General features: G+C 44.3%; 1 protein-coding gene across 2 annotated transcripts in view; it reads left to right on the plus strand.

Annotated features, from left to right (window-relative positions):
• Window positions 1-26,101, plus strand: part of PPP1R1A (protein phosphatase 1 regulatory inhibitor subunit 1A) — a 247,717-nt gene that overhangs the window by 184,713 nt on the left and 36,903 nt on the right. For both annotated transcript variants that reach the window (XM_044286654.1, XM_044286656.1), the window contains one exon: window positions 7,719-7,782. In XM_044286654.1, the coding sequence (XP_044142589.1) occupies window positions 7,719-7,782 (64 nt within the window). The remainder of the gene's footprint in view (window positions 1-7,718; window positions 7,783-26,101) is intronic.

The raw sequence follows: 26,101 nt of genomic DNA on the forward strand, positions 1-26,101 counted from the left end.
AAAGGGGCAGGCACTGTGGAGGTCAATGTTAGAGGGGCGGCCACTATGGAGGTCACTGTTAGAGGGTCAGGTACTGTGGAGATCACTGTTAAAGAGACGGGCACTGTGGAGGTCTTTTTTAAAGGGGTGGGTACTGTAGAGGTCACTGTTATGGGGGAAACTGTTGATATCTTTTTTACGACACACGGAAACATAAAATTAAATATGCCCGTGCAAAGTCGGGTCCTTTGGCTAGTCTCTTATATATAGAGTTTCTGTCTGTCTGGATGTCTTTATGTTTGTTCTTTATGCACGACCAAACGAATGGAGCGATATTCACCAAATTTGGCACACAGGTACATCAGGTGTACGGGAAGGTTTTAGACGGAGACTCAGTTCTCTAGGATGTACTATTCCTGAGATATTCCCAAAAAATTACCTGCATTAGCCAATAGAAGTCTGCAAGTCTTTCTCCTCATATCCCAACTGCCATACACACGGTCACATGTCCCTTATCAGCCAATAGACGCTCACATACACACAGTTTTACTCCAGGTTTCCATAACAACCCAGCCATTTTTCTTCACTGCTGTAGGTCAGCTTTAGGCTAGGGCTACACGACGATAATATGTCGCATGACACATAGAGCACAACTACACTGCTACATGCATCCATCTTGGATGGATTTTTTGCGACTGTCATTTCGCAGTTACAGCATGTCGCATGTCGCATGTTGCGTGACACATGTCGTCATTTAGCCCTAGCCTTAAAGGGGCAGGGTGCAGTGGTGTCACTGTTAAGGGGGCAGGGGTCACTATTAAAGGGTCAGCTGCTGTGGAGGTCACTGTTAAAGTGGCGAGCACTGTGGAGGTCACTGTTAAAGGGGTGTTCACTGTGGATGTTACTGTTAAGGGGGCAGGCTGCTGTGGAGGTCACTGTTAAGGGGGCAGGGGACACTATTAAAGGGGCAGCTGCTGTGCAGGTCACTGTTAAGTCAGCAGGGTGCTGTGAGGTCACGGTTAAGGGAACGGGGTACTGTGGCAGTCACTGTTAAAGAGACGGGTGCTGTGGAGGTCTCTGTTAAGGGGGCAGGCTACAGTGGAGGTCACAGATAAGGGGACGGTCCCCTGTGGAGGTCAGTGTTAAGAGGCAGGGTGCTGTATAGGTCACTGTTAAGGGGAAGCCCCCTGAGGAGATCAATGTTAAGGGAGTGGGGTGCTGTGAAACTCACTGTTAAAGGGGCAGGCTGCTGTGAAGGTCAAAGTTAAGGGGATGGGCTGCTGATGAGGTCCCATTTTAAGGAGGCGGGGGACTGTGGGGGCGTCAGTGTTAAGGGGTGAGGGGATGTGGAGTTCACTGTTAAGGGGGTGGGGTACTGTAGAGGTCACTGTTATGGCGGATACTGTGAATATATTTTAACGACACACAGAAACATTAAATGAAATAGATGAAATATACCCGTGCGAAGCCAGGTCCTTCTGCTAGTACCTGATAAATACCACAGTAATCTCATAATAATAGGATAATTAGCACAATGATGTCATAATATTAGGATAATTAGCACAAACATGTAATGCTAGGGGAATAATTAGTACTGAGATGTGATAATAGTACGATAATTAGCATAATGATCTCATACTGGTGGGATATTTAGTACAGTGATGTCATACTAGTTGGATAATTAGTGTAGAGAGCTGCAGGAACGGTGTGGACGACAGGAGTAGTAGTACCCACAGTTCGGATGCTTCCTGGGCTGAGTAGTAATGGGAAGGCTGCATCTTTATCTACCTTTAGGTATTGGGGTTTTATTGTCTGACGGTGTTTATGGGTATTTGTGGTGTTAGTGGTTGCTATAAAGTGCAAGGAAGGGTTCCCTGAAACTTGAGTCAATGATGAAGCCAGGTTTGATGCCACAAGTTCATTGTACTTTATTGCAGCAGTGAATGAATGATCCACACAAGCACTGTACACATTAGGTACATATACAGTCAGCATATGCAATTTCCAGAGCTGTATATGGAGATAGAGGGCTGAGTCTCCTTCTTATAGTCTGCACAATCTTCCCAAATCAACCAAAGGGTGCAACTGATTTCTCTCAATCTTGCGATATAGGTGTCTTCCTCAGTATAGTACAGTTTTCAAACGGGTAATCAGGCAGCTCTTTTAGGTGATGGGAAGCCTGAAGCTTGTTTACCTCCATCACATGCAGATAAGTCAGTAGCCTCAGTTTAGGTGCATTACTCTCCTCTGAAAAATGCTCTGTAATTCTCTTTATATGGTTGCTGAACTTTCTGCTTCTCCCAAAACCTGCTTCTCCACTATTACAGAAGAAAAACTCTCCACTCTACTCTCCAGATCTCATCTGACCACCTGTGCACTTGACCCAATCGCATCCCACCTCATCCCTAACCTCACCACAATGTTTATCCCAGCCCTAACTCATCTCTTCAACTTATCACTAGCCTCTGGTGTCTTCCTCTCTGCTTTTAAACATGCTACTATTACACCCATTCTCAAAAAGCCTTCACTTGACCCATCTTCTTTGTGCAGTTATCGCCCCATATCACTTCTTCCGTATGCCTCAAAGCTACTTGAACAACATGTCCATTCTGAACTGTCCTCTCACCTCTCCTCCTGCTCCCTCTTTGACTGCCTACAATCTGGCTTCCGACCCCAACACTCGACTGAGACTGCCCTTACCAAAGTCACCAATGACCTACTAACAGCCAAAACCAAGAAACAATACTCTGTCCTCCTTCTCCTTGAACTGTCCTCTGCCTACGACACTGTTGACCACTCCCTTCTGTTGCAAACTCTCTCATCTCTTGGCATCACTGACCTGGCCCTCTCTTGGATCACATCATACCCTTACAGATCGGACGTTTAGCGTCTCCTACTCCCGCACCACCTCCTCGTCTCATTCCCTCTCTGTTGGTGTCCCGCAAGGCTCTGTCCTAGGACCCCTGTTCTTCTCTATCTACACTTTTGGCCTGGGACAGCCCATAGAGTTCCATGGCTTTCAGTATCACTGTTATGCTGACAACACACAAATCTACCTCTCTGGTCCAGACATCACCACCTTACTATCAAGAATCCCACAATGTCTATCTTCTATATCATCCTTCTATGCCTTTCGCTTTCTAAAACTTAACATGGATAAAACAGAATTCATCATCTTTCCTCCATATTGCTCAACCCCCCCAACAGACCTATCTATCACAATCAATGGCTGAACACTCTCCCCGCTCAACCAGGTCCGCTGCCTTGGAGTGACCTTGGATTCCGCCCTTTCCTTCCGACCACACATCCAAGCCCTTTCAACCACCTGCCACCTCCAACTCAAAAACATCTCCCGCATCCGCGCTTTCCTTAAGGCCTCGTTCACACTTCAGTGTTTGGTCAGTGATTTCCATCAGTGATTTGTGAGCCAAAACCAGGTGCTACTCTAAACACAGAACAGGAGCAGATCTTTCCTTTTATACCTCATGTCTGTGGAGTCTCCACTTCTGGTTTTGGCTCACAAATCACTGATGGAAATCATTGACCAAACACTGAAGTGTGAACGAGGCCTAACTTTGAATCTGCGAAAATGCTTGTACATGCCCTCATCATCTCCCACCTAGACTACTGCAACACTCTCCTCTGTGGCTTTCCATCTAGCACTCTCGCACCCCTCCAATCTATCCTCAACTCTGCTGCCCGACTAATCCACCTCTCATCCTATTACTCCTATGCCTCTTCAGACAAGCCTACAACCAGTGACCCTGCTGCCTCTATACCACCATGACCAACTTCAACCACACCTACTGTGTCCTTCTCCCATACCATGTAGATTGTAAGCCCTCACAGGCAGGGCCCTCTCTCCTTCTGTACCAGCTTGTATCTCATCTTGTTTATGATTAGTGCAATTGTCTGTATTATGTACAGTACAGACCAAAAGTTTGGACACACCTTCTCATTGAAAGAGTTTTCTTTATTTTCATGACTATGAAAATTGTAGATTCACACTGAAGGCAGCAAAACTATGAATTAACACATGTGGAATTATATACATAACAAAAAAGTGTGAAACAACTGAAAATATGTCATATTCTAGGTTCTTCAAAGTAGCCACCTTTTGCTTTGATTACTGCTTTGCACACTCTTGGCATTCTCTTGATGAGCATTCTCTAGAGAGGAAATGGCGGTTCCAGCTCTGCCTAGCCACAGTAAAGGGAAACTCCAACTCTCCATATACAGCCTATGGGTCCATTCACACATCCATAGTGTATTGCGGATCCGCAATACACCCAGCCGGCACCCAGATAGAACTGCCTAATAAGACATGTTCTATTTTTTTCCGGAGCCGCGATCCGGAACATCGGGGGCGTGCTCCGGAAATGCGGATGCGGACAGCACAATGGGTGCTGTCCGCATCTATTTCTGCCCCACAATTTGCTGAACGGATGCGGAGCCATTCTGCGGATGTGCGAATGGACCCTATGGGACACTACACAGAATATAATGCATGAAATACAGTGACATCCACGCATGCTGTGAGGACACTGCATTAACAAAGTGAAGTCATAATAGCTGGATAATTAGCACAGTGATATAATAGTTGGATAATTAGCACAGTGATATAATAGCGGGGTAATTAGCACAGTGATATAATAGTTGGATAATTAGCACAGTGATATAATAGCGGGGTAATTAGCACAGTGATATAATAGCGGGGTAATTAGCACAGTGATATAATAGTTGGATAATTAGCACAGTGATATAATAGATGGATAATTAGCACAGCGGGGTAATTAGCACAGTGATATAATAGCGGGGTAATTAGCACAGTGATATAATAGTTGGATAATTAGCACAGTGATATAATAGATGGATAATTAGCACAGTGATATAATAGCGGGGTAATTAGCACAGTGATATAATAGCGGGATAATTAGCACAGTGATATAATAGTTGGATAATTAGCACAGTGATATAATAGCGGGGTAATTAGCACAGTGATATAATAGCGGGGTAATTAGCACAGTGATATAATAGTTGGATAATTAGCACAGTGATATAATAGCGGGGTAATTAGCACAGTGATATAATAGTTGGATAATTAGCACAGTGATATAATAGCGGGATAATTAGCACAGTGATATAATAGTTGGATAATTAGCACAGTGATATAATAGTTGGATAATTAGCACAGTGATATAATAGTTGGATAATTAGCACAGTGATATAATAGCGGAATAATTAGCACAGTGATATGATAGTGGGGCAATTAGCACAGTGATCTAATAGTGGGGTAATTAGCACAGTGATATAATAGTTGGATAATTAGCACAGTGATATAATAGTGGAATAATTAGCACAGTGATATAATAGTTGGATAATTAGCACAGTGATATAATAGCGGGGTAATTAGCACAGTGATATAATAGTAGGGTAATTAGCACAGTGATATAATAGTTGGATAATTATCACAATATAATAGCGGGGTAATTAGCAAAGTGATATAATAGTTGGATAATTAGCACAGTGCTGTCACAGTACAACCATGACCTTACTTTTTGCTTTGCACAACAAATTCCCCATCCCAACTTCCATGGTGATCTCCAGCTGCACCGAGTAAAGTTTGGCCCCCTTATCTGTTGGGCACCCTAGCAAATACTATGCTTGCTACCATTGTAGTTATGCCCATAACCAGAACCCTGGCACATATTGCAAGGGTTAATTAGATATACCAATTACAGGAGCTTCATGTTATAAAAGCAGATAGTGGGAGATTTATCAAACTGGTGTAAAGTAGAACTGGCTGTGTTGCCCATAGCAACCAATCAGATTCCACCTTTCATTTTTCACAGCTCCTTTGGAAAATGAAACATGTAATCTGGTTGCTATGGGCAACACAGCCAGTTCTACTTTACACCAGTTTGATAAATCTCCCTTCTAGTGTTTGGGAACACACTATTGTGGTAAAGTGAAGTGCTGCATATGAGGCTACGGTAAAGAGGCAGCTTGGCGATTCCACTTTAAAGTGTGCCAAGATATACTGTAAGGGTCTATTCACACGTCCGTTGTTTGTTTCCTGATCTGTTCAGTTTTTTGCTGAACAGATCTGGACCAGATCTGGACCCATTCATTTTCAATGGGTCCTGAAAAAAAACAGACAGCACAATGTCAGACCTTTTTTCAGGACCCATTGAAAATGAATGGGTCCAGATCTGTTCAGCAAAAAATGGAACAGATCAGGAAAGAAACAACGGACGTGTGAATGGACCCTTATAGTGAGAAATAAAAAAACGGAAGCTCATCCGGATGGGTTGCAGCCAGCTGAGATCAAGTCCCGCCTAGCCAATTAGCATAATATTTAATTAAAGACGACAGCACTGTATAGAAGGTCTGAATGCTTCTTTCTTAAAGGAAACCTGTCACCAGGATTTTGCGCATAGAGCTGGGGACATGGGCTGCTAGATGGCCACTAGCACATCTGCAGTACCCAGGTCCCATAGCTCTCTGCGCTTTTATTGTGTTAAAAAACTGTTTTGATTTATATGCAAATGACCTGATATGAGTCCTGTAGCCGGAGATGAGTCCAGCGGAAAGGAGCCCAGCACCGCCCCACGTCCTCCGAGTCTCCTTCTTGCTGGCCGACGTCACAGAGCTGGAGCGCCGAAATCTCGCGATGCGCGAGCTAGCGCATGCGTAGTTCGTTCCCTGTGCTGATGCCAGTACAGGGAATGAACATGATGCCGACACTGCACATGCGCTAGCTCGCGCATCGCGAGATTTCGGCGCTCCAGCTCTGTGACGTCAGCCAGCAAGGAGATTCGGAGGATGCGGGGCGGTGCTGGGCTCCTTTCCGCTTGACTCATCTCCGGATACAGGACTCATATCAGGTAATTTGCATATCACTCAAAACGTTTTTTTAACACAATAAAAGCGCAGAGAGCTATGGGACCTGGGTATTGCAGATGTGCTAGCGGCCATCTAGCAGCCCATGTCCCCAGCTCTATGCGCAAAATCCTGGTGACAGGTTTCCTTTAAATGTCAGACAGCTGCGGCCTAATTGGCCGAGCAGTTCTTGACCGCAGCTGGCCGCGATTAGACAGGATCACGACCGCGCCGTATAGTCGTACCTTAAGGTTTCTCTACTGATCCTCCCAGAAACATGCCTGCCTGGTTTGGCCAAGTGTGCATGTGTTGTGAATGTGGAGACGGGAGAAAGCCTCTGAAGCAGCTATCTCCTGGTGAACAAAAGGATCGGACAGCTAAAATTCAACCACTCAGACCTAGTCCCCCCCGACATCCGCCAACAGGGGAAAGTCAGGATCCCCCATGGTTGTTCATAATGAATGGGCTTGCCCAACATTTATCTACTGTGCATGGCCACCCTAATTCTGGAAAACTGGAAAACTCTTCACCAGTGAGCCTTCAAGATTGTGACGATTTCTATAACAGACGGCTCACGTAAGAATAATCTCTGAAAGCTTTATTTCTAGGTTTCAAAAATACGTGACTCATCATTTATTTATTGGCTTAAAGAATACCTTGTGTTAAAGTGACAAAGGATCGGTAAGCGTCTGGAGAAAGAGAGAGCTTCAGATTATGTCCTGGTTTCCTATCGATTAGGACATTTCTTGGCAATTGCAGCTGAATCCATTCAAGAATAGGCATAATGACTGATTCGTACACCATTCAGGATGTCAAATTGATATCTGACAACATGCTTACCTCTTTGTCTCTTACAGTCTACTTTACCTATGTCCCCACACCAGAGGAAAAAAGTGTCACGCACAACACCCACCATGAAAGGTACCCGCTGGCTGATAGACTTTTATGTGTCCTCGTGGTTTGTATTTCTGCATCTTATGACTGTCATTTTTTATAGACATGATCATATATGAATCTTTTCTGAACTATAAACTACATTTTCAAAAAGGGAATCTGAAGATAATATAGGCATTATTGAAAGGGAATCAGTCATGTTGAACGTGGTGTCTGAGCTGAAGGCAACATGTTATAGAGCAGGAGGAGCTGAGCAGATTGATATGAAGTTTTGCAGGAAAAAAAATTCAGTAACTTTTAATTTATACATTTAAATTCCTACTCATTCTGGATTTTGAGGTCCAGGAATCGGTCCTATCAGTGATTCACAACCTTCCCCCTATGACTGTGTATGCAGAGATAGCTGTCAGTCACTGATAGGACCGATTCCTTGACTTCAAAGCCCAGAATGAGCAGGAATTTAAATACATAAATTAAAAATGTTACTGAATCTTTTCCCACAAAACTATACATCTGCTCAGCTCTTCCTGCTCTATAACATGCTGCCTGCAGGTTCATGGTGACAGGTTCCCTTTAAGAGTCTTAGCATTTCTCACTCTGGAGGATCTACCATGTCCATGCATACTATTGAGAGCCTAATACAGGCATGTCCAAACTGTGGCCCTCCAGCTGTTGCAAAACTACAACTCCCAGCATGCCCTAATAGCTGTAAGATATCCATGCATGCTGGGAGTTGTAGTTTTGCAACAGCTGAAGGGCCGCAGTTTGGACATGCCTGGCCTAATAGAATAGGAACTGTATAATGCTTCATTTACTTTGTGGTGGCAAAGAAAGCAAATTGAAAATGTGCCGCTGGGTTTCTTCAAGAATTACGGTTGGTATCTCAGCAGTGTAGAACCTTTGTGATGAATTATCTTCAGGGATAACAAAAAGACATTGTCCAGTTCTGACAACCTCTTTATAGAGAAAGTGATGGGCTATTGCTAGAATATGTCACAACCTTTTGATCAATGTTGGTTCAATTGCCGGGAACCTCGCCTATTCTGGAATTGTCTTAGGGCTGTCCCACCTTTGCAGCTTTTCCTCCACATGTAACTGTAGCATAGCCCTATCGAAGTGAACGGGGGGCTATGTTGCAGTATACTGTACAGTTGGTGGCCAGTAGTGCTGCTATACAAAGAGTATAGTGAGAGTGGGTTACCAAGTGGCGGATATGCCGAGGATTTGTCTGTGTGGATACTTGTGCAGCAAATCCTCAGTGTTGTACAGCATCGGCAAAGTGGGTGAGATTTCCAGAAATCTCATTGACAAGCTATGTAGAAAATCTGCAGCTAAATTTACCTACGGTGCAGATTTGAGATCTGTCAATTTATGCTCTGGATCTGCATCATGGATTTCACCCTTTGCAATGGAGAGGCTAAAATCCACAGAAATGTGAGCAGCAAATACCACATGTAATGGTGGGTTGTCTGACCCCCATCCCCCCAACGATCAGTATATTATGGTATTTCCTATTGATATTTCTTCACTTTTTGATGACATTTCGAAAAAGCCACAAACTAATGTCTACTGACATAGGAAGGGGTAAAATGCCTCGTGGCTTACCGGAGCAACCAAATTGAAGCCCCCCTGCTGCCCACAGTTAGGGCATATGGGTCGCCTCATGAATGGTTGTCAGGATGATAGTGGTTACTTGATTTATCCATGTGACCATCTCCTTGGCTGCATCTTCCTCTGCAGAACCTTGTGAATCTGAGCATGCGCTCAGAAGAGAATGCAGCCAGGTAGGCAGTCACATGGGTAAATATGAACACCATTGTGTTCAGTGTTCACATGCAGCAGTGAGGCCAGTACACATCAGTTTTTTTGGCATTTTGGGAATTTCATAAGAAAATGGACAAACCCTTCAATGTTATAAAAGTATAGAATGAGAATGGGATGTTAAATTTTACCTAAAGTGCAAAGCAGAGAAAGACTACAATACAAATGGACAATTTTATTCAAACCAGTTATACCAAAGTCCCTCTAAACTACAAATACAGCGCATGTTAAAGTAATTCTTGGCGAGTTAAGACAAAAGCTTATTGTGCTGGTGTGTTTGTGAAGGTTCTCATTCATCCAAGTCATGGTATATCAGTGATAATAAGAGGAAATGGACATAAATTTTTTTGTCTTGAAGGCATTTAGCTAGTCATCCAGTTGTTAGAATGATTTGTGCAAGAATTCTCCGGCATTAAATACTGGAGACTCATGTACCTTGTTTGATGATAGTATGGTTTGTATCTCAGAAACAGAGGAGGACTAATTTAAAAGAGGTGTGAGAGAAGCTTTTTCTGTTCAATTGGAGAAACCAAACTTGAATGAAGGTGGAGGGGTGCAAGATCTGTTGTCTGCCACTTACAATGCTGCTCTAACACCTGTCCCAAGGCAGTTTAATCACACTAATAGCTTCATTTATGCAAATACAATCAATTATCTTACTTCCATGACTGAAGCATGGGTCTCCAGTATTTAATTCTGGAAAATTCTCGTATAAGCCATTTTCATTGAGAAAGCCAGTCAGATGACTAGCAAACCGTCTTCAACAAAAAACATAAAAAAATGTCCAGTTGCTCTGACTTATTACTATTGACTTATCAAGCTGGCTTAGTTTAACAATAATAACCTTAGTTTAACAATAATTATAGTTTAAAAACCTATAATACTTGATGTATTAGCCCAAGTAATAAATCATCACCGAACAATTAATACAAATATAAGTTTATTGATGTCAACATTTAAAAATCAATATACATGATGGATACAAGTTATCCACTTCCCCTGACGAAGCCTGGTGGCGATACGTGTAGGGTAAGTGAGGGGGCACTGGGAAGGTGGGTAGCTTGGTGTCTGCCTGTTTTATTAACTGTTACTATGTAATGCTGCTACATTTGGGCCATGCACTTGCACTTTACTTGTTTATAATACCATATATGTGGTCTGACTTCTAGATTTTATATGCCCTAATGTTAGTACTTTATATAATCATGTATTGATATACTGTGCAGTGCCAGTTTGCCTCCCCTTCCCAGGTATTTTTGCCCCCTCACTTGTTATTTGTTCCTCCTTGGATTTTATGGACCATAACTTGTATCAATCATGTATATTGTGTTTTAAATGTTGACATCAATAAACTTTTATATTTATATTAATTGTTTGGTGATGATTTATTACTTGGGCTAACACATCACGTATTATAGGTTGTATATTGCTTTATGTGGCCCCTATTGGTCGTTGTGATAGGTTTCTTGTTAATATGCAAAGTTTGTTTCACTATTGTAACACTATTGTCAGATTGACACGTTATTAAACTGATATTGGTGCTTGCTGGATTTGTATTGTGTAAAGCTAGTGTAAATTCTGTTCTCTGATTATTGGAAATAGTTATTTTGCAATTGTCCCTGAGCAGCCTCATGTGACATGATGTCTATGTCCTTGTATTGCAGAGAATCCTGAGAGCCGTTAATAAATGCAGCTTTAGTGCATAAAAAGTTTACTAAACTATGATAAAATACAAAAGATAGCATGCAGAGTAGAGTAACAGTCACCAAAGCCATGAAAAAATGAGTGAGCTCCCCATCGTCCAGCTACCAACATGGCATCTGGCCAATGCTCATATTATACAAAACGAGGTGGTGGTAGAAAGACACATTGTACCCTGATGATGTCCTCAATGGAGCTGGAGATCTTTGTTACATGCCAAGATGTTTCTAACTTCCTAGCCCAATGAGACCACTACTCCAGGTAAACTCCAAGAGCACCAGCATAACTGGAAATCTACAGCAAGATCCAGACAGCAGAGTGACCAGCAAGCCACAGCTTTACAGATTCTGCTGCAGGTGAGGGAATACAGTTTGGACACCCATCACCTAGATAGCATCCAGGCCAGAGCAACTTCAAACCTACATTACACAGTGGACACCTATATCTACAAGTGGTGAAAAATGTGTCAAAGTAGCACTACTGTGTCAGGTCCCCCGGATGGGTGCTCTCAGCCAACAGATTCACCCAATCTATAAAAAAACAATATATCAAGGAAAGGCTGGGTACTCGCTGATATCTGGAGTGGGTGGTACTTTATTAATAAAGGTATTTTGATCAAATTAATAAACAGTATAGTAGTAAACAGCAAACTCGATAAAAACACAATAATAAATAGTCTGGCCAGACTTTAAAATATAACAATCCACTCCAGTATAATCTCAATGGGGATAGATGAGGAACTATTGGAGGGATCCGCCAGAGCAACTTCAAACCTACATTACACAGTGGACACCTATATCTACAAGTGCCAGCTTATTGCTGTTAGCCAGAAGTGCAAGAAAGAGTTATCAACAGGATAGTATATGTAAGGAGCACTGAGTATGAGAGACTGTTATACGTTTACTTCTGGCCTCATTCTTCAAACTACCTTTCCACTGCACTGATATCCAGGGAGTACACTGTAATACAGCATATCATCACGGCAACTACCACTCCCATCCTCTACACTGGTTCCTCAGAGGCTAGCTGCACAAGTGGCTTCTTGACTGGCGTTTCTACCTAAAAAAAATACACCAAAACTGCAACTAAAACCTCAAAAGTGCAAAAAAAAAGCTCAGTAAATGCCTGTGTGTTTTCAGCCTTATGCTCATTATATTGTGAGATCTTCATTAGTGATGGTTTGCCACAATCATACTACAGCGATAAAGGGGAGTGGGACTTCACGTTTAAATTGTGGTGCCTTTTGACAGAGGATTATGATTAGAGACCAGCAGCTTTCCCTAGGTCATGTGACGTCACATTCATCAGTCATATGACCTAGGTGCAGCTCAGCCCCATTGAAGTGAATGGGCAGAGCTGCAATATCTAATGGACAATGCTGTGCTTGGCGAGCAGAGAAAAGGCTGCAGCGCTTCTGTGAGCGCCAGTGCCTTCTCAAACAGCTGATTGTCAGGGGTCCCGGGTGTCGGACCCCCACCGATCAGATACAGATGACCTATCCGGAGGAAGAAACAAGATTTAGTTTAAAATAAAGTGCAATTATACACTGCCTGTCCCCCAAAAAAGTCGCCACCAAAATAAAAATAGGTCACACACTCTAATATTTAGTTGGACCGCCTTTAGCTTTGATTATGGCACGCATTCGCTGAGGCATTGTTTCGATAAGCTTCTGCAATATCACAAGATTTATTTCCATCCAGTATTGGATTAATTTTTCACCAAGATCTTGCATTGATGATGGTAGAGTCTGACTGCTGAGCAAAGCCTTCTCCAGCACATCCCAAAGATTCTCAATGGGGTTAAGGTCTGGACTCTGTGGTGGCCAATCCATGTGTGAAAATGATGTCTCATGCTCCCTGAACCACTCTTTCACAATTTGAGCCTGATGAATTATGGCATTGTCATCTTGGAATATGCCCGTGCCATCAGGGAAGAACAAATCCATTGATGGAATAACCTGGTCATTCAGTATGTTCAGGTAGTCAGCCGACCTCATTCTTGGAGCACATACTGTTGCTGAACCTAGACCTGACCAACTGCAGCAATCCCAGATCATAGCACTGCCCCCACAGGCTTGTACAGTAGGCACTAGGCATGATGGGTGCATCACTTCATCTGCCTCTCTTCTTACCCTGATGCACCCATCACTCTGGAACAGGGTAAATCTGGACTCATCAGACCACATGACCTTCTTCCATTACTCCAGAGTCCAATCTTTATGCTCCCTAGCAAATTGAAGCCTTTTTTCTGCTTTGCCTCACTAATTAGTGGTTTTCCTACAGCTACACAGCTGTTCAGTCCCAATCCCTTGAGTTCCCTTCACATTGTGCGTGTGGAAATGATCTTACTTTCACTATTAAACATAGCCCTGAGTTCTACTGTTGTTTTTCTTCGATTTGATTTCACCACACGTTTAAGTGATCGACGATCACGATCATCCAGGATTTTTTTCCCACCATATTTCTTCCTCAAATACCATGGGTCCCCACTATCCTTCCAGTTTTTAATAATGCGTTGGACAGTTCTTAACCCAATTTTAGAAGTTTCTGCAGTCTCCTTAGATGTTTTCTTTGCTTGATGCATGCCAATGATTGACCCTTCTCAAACAGACTAACATCTTTTCCACAACCACGAGATGTGTCTTTCAACATGGTTGTTTAAGAAATAAGAAGCAACTCATTGCACCAGTTGGGGTTAAATAACTTGTTGCCAGCTGAAAGATAATCGCAGATGCAGTAATTATCCAATAGGAGGCTCATAACTATTTGCTTAGTTAAATCCAGGTGGCAACTTTTTTTTTGGACAGGCAGTGTATCTAAGAGCATTTGCTCTGTAAGACGCTCTGCACATTACAAACTCTGTGATTATGTTGTATTAAATTGCTTGATGCAATTTTGTAATTTCCAAATCCACATCTGAGTCTGCAGGTCCATTACGCAGTGAATGAGTCACTTCTCATCACAAGGGAAGGAATCTCAGATGTCGAAACACAAAACAGAAAAATGTGGCGAAGTGCAGAGTCTAGAGGATAGCGGTTCATTTACTGCCTGCGGAAGGCATAGGGTTATCATGTTCCCTTTCACTGGAGAAATACAATAGTCTTTTATGATATTTGAAAGGTGCAGATGATAAAGGTTTTCCACCAAAAACAATTTTAAATCGACTTTGTCCTTTAAGGACAATTGCGTTGAGAATAGCTGTTAACACAGTAGGTAAAGGGGACCTGTGTGGGAAGTTTTTGACATTTCCATTACTTACAGGGAACACTTCATTGTTCATGCTGCCCTATCGGCCCCTCTTTTGATTGATGGATCTCTGTCTATACATAGATAGGGCACCATCAGGGAGCTGACGGCAGAGGGCGCCTGCAGCTATAGGCACAGCATTACTACACATGGTGCTATACAGGCAGCTGTTAGCGTTCTCTGCCCTACACAGTCAATGGGATGGAATAAAAGCCTGTGGCAGACTACTTCATGTAAATCCTTTCTCATGTTGTATAGATGGATAACCTACTGGAGGTCTGGATGGAATGTGTCTATTAGCCTCTAAATATAGAAACAGCCGATGCATATTTTCTTACTGAAATGCTGTCTTGATATCCTAAGAAAAACCCTGATATTGTGATGCGGTGGTCTATAAACAGTTGGTGAATAATGTGGAAGCAATGCTATCAGTCACAGATGATTTACAGATCACTGCGTCTCCAAGATCAGGGCTAGGCAGCCTTAATTCAACCAGTCCTATTGCACGGCAGCATTACATGCTATCACTTACTACTATCATAGGCGTTGATATATAGCAGGGATGGCCAACCTGCGGCTCTCCAGCTGTTGCAAAACTACAACTCCCAGCATGCCCCAACTGTCTACTACTGTCATCACTATAGTTTGCAAGAATAAGACATGTTCTATTTTTTTGGCGGGCCACGGAATGGAGCAACGGATGAGGACAGCACATGGAGTGCTGTCCTCATCTTTTGCAGCCCTGTTGAATTGAATGGGTCCGCACCCGAGCCGCAAAAACGGCGGCTCGGATGGGGACTCAAACAACGGTCGTGTGCATGAGGCCTAACTTAGACCTTATTCACATGTCCGAGATTGAGGTTGCAAAAGTTCCAAATTGAAGTCAAGTCGTTTTGCTTTGGTTGATTCATTTTTTGCATCTGTGAAAAATGGCAACCTTTTAATATGCAAATGTTAACAAATGTTAACAAATTTCTGGGCAATGGATTAGTGAAAAATGGACCATAGAGACATAACTACAATTCATAGGGCCCAACAGCAAAATAAGATGGGTCCTTCACTACTAGAGATGAGCAAATCGAAGCTGATGAAGTGGAATTCGATCTAAATTTCAGGAAAAATTTGATTCGCACCAAATGCGAATTTCCTCACGCTTCGTGGTAACGAATCACATTTTTTCCTAAAATGCTGCTGCATGTGTGAGGACATGGAGCAAGGAACTCTGGGAAGGCGGGATCACCACACAATGCCATGTATGCAGCCAATCAGCAGCCAGCCAGCCCTGTGATGTCACAGCCCTATAAATAGCCTCAGCCATCTTAGATTCTGCCATTTTCCAGTGTACTTAGTGCAGGGAGAGACATCAGCAGGTGCTAGGGACAGTTAGAAAAAAACTTCATTGTGCTAAAAAAAATGATTTACAAGTGCAGGGAAAGATTATTCAAGGTGTAGTGAAAGGATAGGGAGGAATTATTCCACAGTATTTATGTTGAACCGGGTCTCAGTAGGGAAGGTTACAGCCTGGGTAATAGGAACAATCCTATTACACCTTGCTGCACTGACTGGGGATCCAAATTACCATTATACAGCTCTGTAATTCCAGCAAACCGTTCTTATTAGGGTGCAAGTGCTGTTTGATACAGGCATTACGAGGAAATATTTCTATGTCTTATTTGCCCTTGTGCGGTGCAGTTATGTTCTAAAGCATTTTTTCGCTTGTATTAGAGGGGAAAAAAGGGCTTATTAACCGTTGTGTGGTGAAGTGCTAAACTTTCAGCCCTTTTTGTCATGTATTAGTGACAAAAGTAAAATATATTTGCTGCTCAGCTGTGCAGTTATCTGTTGTAAAGCCTTTTGTGGTGTATATTAGTGGAAAAAAAAAAAAAATATATATATATATATATATATATATATATAATGTTGGCACCACAGCCCTGCGTAACCATAAAGTGGCATGGGAGAACCGTGGCTCCGGTGTGGTGGTCCAGCCTGCAGCAGCAGCTGCTGCATCACTCTGTGGCACGCACCCAGTTTCAGGCAGTCAAGGATCCACCACCTCAGCCAAAGGGAGCTGTCCTTGCCATGATCCGCTGGTCCTCATGCTCCTACTCCTCGCCCTCTTACTCCTTGTCAGTCATTCCGTCAGCAATCGGTCATCGAAACGATTGCCAAGAGACAACAGTATGCATGCACTCATCCAACGGCGCAGAAGCTGAATGTGCTCCTGTACAAGTTGCTGGTGCTGTAGTCCCTCCCTTTCCAAGTGGTGGAGTCTGCACCTTTTGGAGAACTGATGGCTTGTGCCAAGCCGAGGTGGAGAGTCCCAAACTGTCATTTCTTTGCCAAAAAGGCAGTACCAGCCCTGCACACACATGTAGAACAGAAGGTGGGCCAGTCCTTGAGCCTGTTGGTGTCTGCCAAACTGCATGGCAGTGCTGACGTGAAGAGCTGTAACTACGGTCAGGGACAATACATGTCCTTTATAGCCCACTGGGTGAATGTGGTTCTTGCATAGCCACACCAGCACAAGCAATGTGTAGTGAAATGGGTGGTTTTTCTACACAGGTGACAGAAGAGGAGGAGCAAGACCAGCCAGAGGAGCTACAGGGCAATGAGGAAGATGAGGCAGAGGACCCAGACACACCGTGGCAGTATGCAGTGGTAATGGAGGCAGGGAGTCCCTAAGAGACTGCATGCTCACTTGCTTGCGTAGTGACAGCTGAGGGCTGACTTCTGGTTCTCTACCTTGTTGGACCCTCTCTACTGGTCCAAAATAGGGGCCTTTTTTACACCCGCTGAGAGGGAGGACAAACTGAACTACTATAGAGACATTCATCGTCCATCCTCTCGCAGGTCTGACAGGGGGGGCCCTCTGCGCACACGCTCCACTGCCATGGCTACTGGGGAGGGATGGGGTGGCAGGAGCAGTATCAGCTCCATCAGCAGCAACCGGAGTCTAGAGTCAATGATGAGCAGCTTTCTTCGACTGCATAGTGAAGAAACTACTCATCAGCAGGTGGTGGCATACTTGTAGTGCACCCTGCCAGCCATCATTGAAGATCCGCTGGACTACTGGGCAGACAAACTGGATATGTGGCTGCAACTGGCAGAGTTTGCCCTGGACAAACTGTCCTGTCCAGCCAGAAGTGTGTCATCAGATGGGTGTTTAGTGCAGCGGGGGTCATAGTTAGACAAAAAAGAACTCGCCTGTCCACCCAAAATGTGGAGAGACTGACCTTTGTTAAGATGAATCAGGCATGGATCAGCCAAGGTTTCCACCCACCAGTGCCTGATGCATCAGACTAGATCATCCATGGTGCCACACCAACACTTACACAAAAGAGACCGGTTTCTTCTTGCTACCTGCCTCAGCTACTATTCTGATGCTGCCACCCGCCTGATGCCACACATCTGATGCTAAGTGCTCCTTCTTTCACCCACTATCTTCAGCTGGTACTCATATTCCCACCCACCTCCACACTGTTACCTTGCCACTCTGTGGCCTCCTCATGCTACTGCCACCTCCACACTATGTCACCTTGCCAGTCTGTGGCCACCTGATGCTGCTGCCATCTCCACACTGTCATTGTGCCGCTCTGTGGCCTCCTCCTGATGCTGCCGCCACCTCCAGACTCTGTCATTGGGCCCCTCTGTGGTCGTCTCATGCTGCTTCCACCTCACCACTATGTGATAGGGCCACTCTGTGGACTTCTCATGCTGTTTCCACCCTCCCCACTTCATGAATGGGCCACTATTTTTCCTTTTGGCCTGGCTGACATCCTCATTTATTTGACCCTTCTTCTGGTCTGTCAGAAGGAAAGAAAAATAAGACTCACAACGGAACTTGTCTGTGTAGCAGCTGTAAGGCCAGTATGGGGTCCTATCAGAATTCTCTTGTGATTTGGTAGCCAAAAGCAGGAGTGGGTACAAAACACAGAAGACATGCAAGTATTCCATTCACATGTCATCTGTTTTGGATACGCTCCTGTTTTTTTTTGGCATTAGCAATACTGATGGATTACTGACCAAATGCCGAATGAAGGCAGATGCTCAACAGACAGGATCCATTTTTTGAGGGTTATTGTTCTGAAGGATCAGAGGAAGGGCAAAATAATCAGTGACGTCAACACAAACTTGCTGCTGACACCCTCTCCACTCAGTCAGGGGGCTCTACTTGTATAAGCGTTTAACAGAACAGGTTCTGTAGACATCTGTGTAGAATCAGCAGATGACGGTGTAAAAGGAGTGCGCTTTCTCTTGGCGCTAACATCGACCTGTAAGGCCTCATGCACACGACCGTTGTGTGCATCCGTGGCCGTTGTGCCGTTTTCCGTTTTTTTTTCGCGGACCCATTGACTTTCGGAAATCGGAAAATGCACCGTTTTGCAGCCGAGACCGTGATCCGTGTTTCCTGTCCGTCAAAAAAATATGACCTGTCCTATTTTTTTGACGGACAACGGTTCACGGACCCATTCAAGTCAATGGGTCCGTGAAAGAACACGGATGCACACAAGATTGGCATCTGTGTCCGTGATCCGTGGCCGTAGGTTACTTTCATACAGACGGATCTGATCTTATCCAGTGGGCCCCCCTCCCTCTGCTGTCGATAATTCGTTGGTGGCCAGTGGGCCCTCTCCCCTCCCTCCCCCTCCTAATTAAAATCGCCCCCCCCTATCATTGGTGGCAGTGGTGAGTACCGATCGGAGTCCCAGTGTAATCGCTGGGGCTCCAATCGGTAACCATGGCAACCGGGACGCTACTGCAGTCCCATTTGCCATGGTTGCTTAGCAATTTGTAGAAGCTTCATACTTACCAGCGAGCTGCGATGTCTGTGACCGGCCGGGAGCTCCTCCTACTGGTAAGTGAAAGGTCTGTGCGGCGCATTGCCTATAGCACAGACCTGTCACTTACCAGTAGGAGGAGCTCCGGCCGGTCACGGACATCGCTACTGCAGTCCCGGTTGCCATGGTTACTTAGCAATTTGTATTTAGCAATTTGTATTTGCTTCATACTTACCTGCGAGCAGCGATGTCCGTGACCGGCCGGGAGCTCCTCCTACTGGTGAGTGACAGGTCTGTGCTATAGGCAATGCGCCGCACAGACCTTTCACTTACCAGTAGGAGGAGCTCCCGGCCGGTCACAGACATCGCAGCTCGCTGGTAAGTATGAAGCTTCTACAAATTGCTAAGCAACCATGGCAAATGGGACTGCAGTAGCGTCCCGGTTGCCATGGTTACCGATTGGAGCCCCAGCGATTACACTGGGACTCCGATTGGTACTCACCACTGCCACCAATGATAGGGGGGGGGGGGCGATTTTAATTAGGAGGGGGAGGGAGGGGAGAGGGCCCACTGGCCACCAACGAATTATCGACAGCGGAGGGAGGGGGGCCCACTGGACACCAATGAGTTAACTACAGGGGAGGGAGGGGGGGCCCACTGGACACCAATGAGTTAACTACAGGGGAGGGAGGGGGGGCCCACTGGACACCAATGAGTTAACTACAGGGGAGGGAGGGGGGGCGGCCGCACTGGCCACCAATGAGTTAAAAACAGGGAGGGGGCGGGTCTGCCCCCTGCTGCCTGGCAGCACCTGCCAGGCAGCAGGGGGCAGTCATGTACACAGTTTTTCAGTATATTCTAACCTGAAGCGTCCCCATCACCATGGGAACACCTCTGTGTTAGAATATACTGTCGGATCTGAGTTTCACGATGTAGCTCATATCCGACAGTATATTCTAACATAGAGGCGTTCCCATGGTGATGGGGACGCTTCAAGTTAAAATGTTCGGGTGTCCGCCTGGCCGTGCGGAGGCAAGCGGATCCGTCCAGACTCACAATGTAAGTCAATGGGGACGGATCCGTTTGAAGATGACACACTGTGGCTCAATTTTCAAACGGATCCGTCCCCCATTGACTTTCAATGTAAAGTCTGGACGGATCCGTCTGAGGCTACTTTCACACTTAGAAATGTTTTAACAATATAATGCAGACGGATCCGTGTGAAAGTAAAGGGACTCCTGACTTTACATTGAAAGTCAATGGGGACGGATCCGTTTGCAATTGCACCTTATTGTGTCAACGTCATGCGGATCCGTCCCCATTGACTTGCATTGTAATTCAGGACGGATCCGTTTGGCTCTGCACGGCCAGGCGGACACCAAAACGACTTTTTTCAGGTCCGTGGATCCTCCAAAAATCAAGGAAGACCCACGGACGAAAAAACGGTCACGGATCACGGACCTACCGACCCCGTTTTTGCGGACCGTGAAAAAATACTGTCGTGTGCATGAGGCCTAAGGCTGAGTTCATACTTCAGTTATTTGGTCAGTTTTGGCCCCGTGACAGCCCAAATAAGTGGAGTGTGCAGTGATTCTAAGAGCGACGCCTGTCATCTGGATGTCATACGGACTCACAGTATTATTTCACTATCAGTGCAGACTCCCTATTTGTGTTACTGCAAGGCACAGTGCTCTACACCACTATAAAGCTCTCTGCAGCCAGGAAATAACCGTTTTTTTAAATGAAATTTACCGCAAATAAATTTGTATTGAAAAAAAAAAATCCCAAAAATTCGGCGAACAGTCAAATCAAATTTTTTAAAACTGTACTCATCTCTAGTCACCACCTAGTGTAAAAAAAAAATAAAACAGCATAAGAAGCAATATTTAAAGGTATATATAATAGCACTATAAATCAGAAGACTCACATTATTGCAAAAACCACCATATTGTTATTCAGAAAGGTACAATGTTCTTGTGCTACAATTAAAAAAATGCATGTTTTTTTCCCCATCATTCTGCACTCAATGCCCCATAATGAGGAAATGAAAACAGAATATTAGAAATCTTTGCTAAGTTATTGAAAAGGAAAAACTTAAATCTTGCATTGACATAAGTATTCAGACCCTTTACTCAAAACTTAGCTGAAACACCTTTGGCAGTGATCACAGCCTCCAGTTTGCACACCTGGATTTGTGAATTTTCGGCCCATCAGTGGACAGCCATTTTCAGGTCTCTCCAGAGATGTTAATAGTCAAGTTGTCCTAAAGTCACTCCTGTGTTGTATTGGCAGTGTGCTTAGGGTCTTTGCCCTGTTGAAAGGTGAACCTTGGGCCGAGTCTGAGATCCAGAAGATTCTGGATCAGGTTTTCATTAAGGTCATGGCCACACGGTGCAGTCATGGTGCAGTTAGGAAACACGTGGTCGGTTACCACATGTATAATCATGCCTTTAGGGTTTGTTTTTGTCTGCCGTGGTTGTTTGAACTGTTGTGAATTAACTTCTAATAGTGATACTTGTGGTAAAACATATTCCACAAAAGCTACTCAATTGTATGCTGTATATCATGCAGTTAGCAGCCACAAGCAGCAGGACAGGTCTTATTTGTGGTCAATCAGGTGCAGTCATCAAAACTTTGAAAGTACCAGGTCTATCTCAGAAACCTATTTTCCCATTGACTAATATTGGAAAATGAGATGCTACAGTTCCTAACTGCATCATGACCGCATCACGACCACACTGTGTGTTCGTACCCTCAGAATATATCTGTACTTTGCTCCATTTGCTGGTTGATCCATATTTTTTTTTTTTTTGCGTCTGTAAAAAAGGCAACATTTTAATATGCAAATATTAACACATTTCTGGGCAATGGATCAGTGAAAAATGGAGTACAGGGACATAACTACAATTCATAGGGCCCAACAGCAAAATAAGATGGGGCCCGTCACCACCTAGTGTAAAAAAAAATAAAAAAATTTTAAAGCATAAGAAACAATATTTAAAGGTATACATAATAGCACTATAAATCAGAAGACTAACATTATAGCAAAAAGCCACCATATTGTTATTCCCTACAAGGAGGTACAATGTTCTTGTGCCTGATTGGGCCCCAGTGCTATGGGCTAAGGTTATGCCCATGCACACACCAGTGGCATCTATGTGCAGGCCATCATTGCATGTCATTTATAATTGCCCATATGCTAAAAAAAAGTAGCCTAAAACTTGTGAAAATTACATTTTTACACCATCCTTGCAACATTCCAAAAATAGGCCATCATTGGAGAACCCATCATTAACCCTTTTGTTCCTGAAAGTATATAATGTTTACCGTATATCGTACAGTATCTTTAGGAAAAACACATCAAACCACATCTAGTCTGTTTCCTGTAATGTGCATTTAATTGTTACACAAACAAAATAACATTTCCGCATAATGTAAGTTGCTATGATACGTGCATTAAAAGGCATGCAGTCATTTCTTCCCAGTTATACGAAAATAGCAAAATGAATATTTAATAATTGTTTCCCCTGCTAAGATCTGCAGCACGTAGAAGCACTGAGTGTATTTCTCCCCAGTTAATTATGAAGAGAATGAAGAAATCGTAATGTCGCCTATTACACCTGTAGTTTTACACAACCACCCACTCACAAAAAAGACATGATGGAGTCTGATGTACTATAGCAGATTAGAACCGGCGCTCCCACCCACGGATAGGCACCAAGTCTACGCACTCCCAGAGCGATTCTCACATCACAGACGCACGTCAGCGGTTTACACATCTTTATGTAGCAACCAGCTTAATGAGCCATTACTAGTCTGATGTAGATTACCATACTCTCATTATTTAGATAAAATCTGTTTTAGATTATTTCCATTCACCTACTATGTAATGCTTGACTGCACTGCAGCACTGAAATGCAGTCATTTACATAATCCTATTATTAGGAATGTGACTGTCATTATCGAGTTCATTCACATGTCTGTTCTGTCAATCAAATACAATGCATTTGGAAAATCTTCAGACCCTTTCATTTTATTTATTTTTTTTGCATTATGTTATGTTACGACCTTGTGCTGAAATAAAAATGTAGGTTTTTCCCCATCATTCTGCACTCAATGCCCCATAATGAGGACGTGAAAACAGAATATTAGAAATCTTTGCTAAGTTATTGAAAAGGAAAAAATAAAATCTTGCATTGACACAGATATTCAGACCCTTTACTCAGGACTTAGCTGAAACACCTTTGGCAGCTATTGCAGCCCCCAGACTTCTTGAGTATGACAACAAGGTTTTCACACCTGGATTTGGGGATTTTCTCCCATTCTTCTCTACACATCTCAAGAAGCCCTGTCAGGTTGTATGGTGACCGTCGGTGGACAGTCATTTTGGATCATCGCATCGCAACGCACAAAGAGGAGCATGCTGCGATTTTCACGCAACACATAAGTGATGTGTGAAAATCACCGCTCATGTGAACAGCCCCATAGAAATGAATGGGTCGGTATTCAGTGCGGGTGCAATGCGTTCAACTCACGCATCGCATCCGCGCGGAATACTCGCCCGTGTGAAAGGGGCCTTATGACATATGATGGAGCCAGAAGACGGGAGCGTCATAAGGCTGACGGCTGCCAATAAAAGAGAGATGGACGTCCGAGGGAAAGGCTGGATGCGGGTCCGGCTGTTTGGGCAAGACATCAGCAAGAAGGGGGTTGTGCTGGTGGACCATTTGTCCCGGAGAGGGATGGACGTGACGCTAGGTATGAACGTGCTGAGAGACCTAGACCATCAACTCTATGCCAAAGAAGGGCTGAAGTATTGGCAACAGGCCACCACACACTGGCCAATCCAGAAGGTTCTACACCAGATGGTGAGGAGCTGTAGTCTGTGAAAAAGGGTAACATGTCCGGTCAGCCCATTGGACACGTGAGGGTGCTGTAGAGGACCCCGGTGAAGATCCCACCTCGACAAGAACAATTATTGATGCTGCTGACAACTGAATGGACTAGAGGTCCTGATTGAGCCCGCTTACCAAGAAGAAATGAAGACTTGCACACTGGTAACCCGGGCCCTTGCTATTGTGAAGGATGGATGTGTGTCTACATGCTGCCTCAACGTTGAAGACTGCGAGTTAACCGTTCCTGGGAGTACCTTGCACGGAAGTCGGCAGAAGCAGCAACGGGCACTGACTGGAGCAGCCAGGAATCCAAAGGACAGGTAAGAACAACTTTAGGGAAGTGGGAAAGAAAAAAATATAACAATAAAAAAATAAATAAAAAAAACACGAATATTCAAAATATCGAATTTATATCACTATATTCTAAATATTCACGAATTAGTGAAGTGCCGATATTCGCGGAAAAAAAAAATCGATATTCAAATATTCGCGCTCAACACTACCCAAGACCAATGCAGAGGGATGGGTATTCCCCTGGTGATCGAGTGATGGTCAAAGCCAAGCAGCCATCTGGGAAGTTGGATGGGCGGTCCCATACACGGTAAAGATGAGGATAGACTCTGCCATCCCGGTCTATGAGGTAGAGCCAATAGGGACTGGGGGCCCTCATGAAACTTGCACCGTAACATGTTGAGGCATTGTAATTTTGATGAGTCAGTGTGCATGGAGGAGATGCCTCCTATTGCTCAGAGTTCAGAAGAAATCCCCTAAGAGGAGGAGCAGGAGGAATGGTGTGTTGTTCCTGCCCCGGTACCCGCAGAGGTTTCAGTCGTGGCAATTTTGCCACCCAGGGAAAGTGTTGAGCGGTCAGCAGTTCCTCTCCCATTAAATGTGCCTGACGTCCCCAGTGCTTCTGAGCCTGTCACTTTACGAAGGTCAACAAGGCCCAATGCTGGTGTGCCCCCACAGCGTTATGCCCAGGATGAGTTTGTATGGGGAGGGTTGCCAAGGATTTCTACCTCTAGTGGGGTGGCATGTGAGATGGGGAAACTTCCTTGCCTGAACACTGTTTGTGTAGATGAAATTAAATGTTCTGGACTGACATTCTGCTGTTTGGCACAACTAAACTACCACACCTTACCTGTGATTACCCTAAAACAACAACCACTGTATGGGTGTGTATTATGGACTATCCTGTGGTGCAGTACAACAGCTTACAATCTCACCAAGTTCTACAATATTCCCCCTCCCATATCTGGTCCTGTAGAACGTGCCTGAGTATTCCCCCTGAGCAAGAAAACACCGGCCTGGCTTGAGTTTGTGACAATTTCATCATCTCTCCAATGCAAAATGTCACTTTGTTATGGAGTCCTTCAAATGAACAGTATTAACACTTGTGGCCTGACACAAACAGAAACCCTAACTAAATAACTACAGGCCTAGTGTCAGTCTCTAGGCGCCAACACTGTGATAAAGTGCGTGCACGATCTTACCAACGGGGTCTGCTTTGCATCTTGACAGCAATCCTCCTTCCTCTCGACAGAATCAGGGTCTTGGAAACGATCAGCTTCACTTAGCTTAAATTCTAGTCCTTGAGGGATGCTCTCACATCTGGATGCCGTCAGATTCTCTGCTCACATAGTTCCTTAGTTTCACCTCCCTCTAAGATGCTGCTCTCTCCTTCTTTTCTCTCCAGACTCTGTGTAAACCCCACCTCTCTCATTAATATGGAGATATATGTGCAGTATGTTGCTGTGTTTAGGAAACAGCGGCATCTTTTGGCCACAGCAGAATGTCAGTCCAGAACATTTAATGTACTCTACACAAACAGTGTTCAGACAAGGAGAGCTGTTTCCCCATCTCACAGAGCTGTGCTGACAACCCTTCGCTCCTTGTCTGCACA

Source organism: Bufo gargarizans, chromosome 3 (assembly GCF_014858855.1).
Source record: "Bufo gargarizans isolate SCDJY-AF-19 chromosome 3, ASM1485885v1, whole genome shotgun sequence".
NCBI classification, from domain to species: Eukaryota; Metazoa; Chordata; class Amphibia; order Anura; family Bufonidae; genus Bufo; species Bufo gargarizans.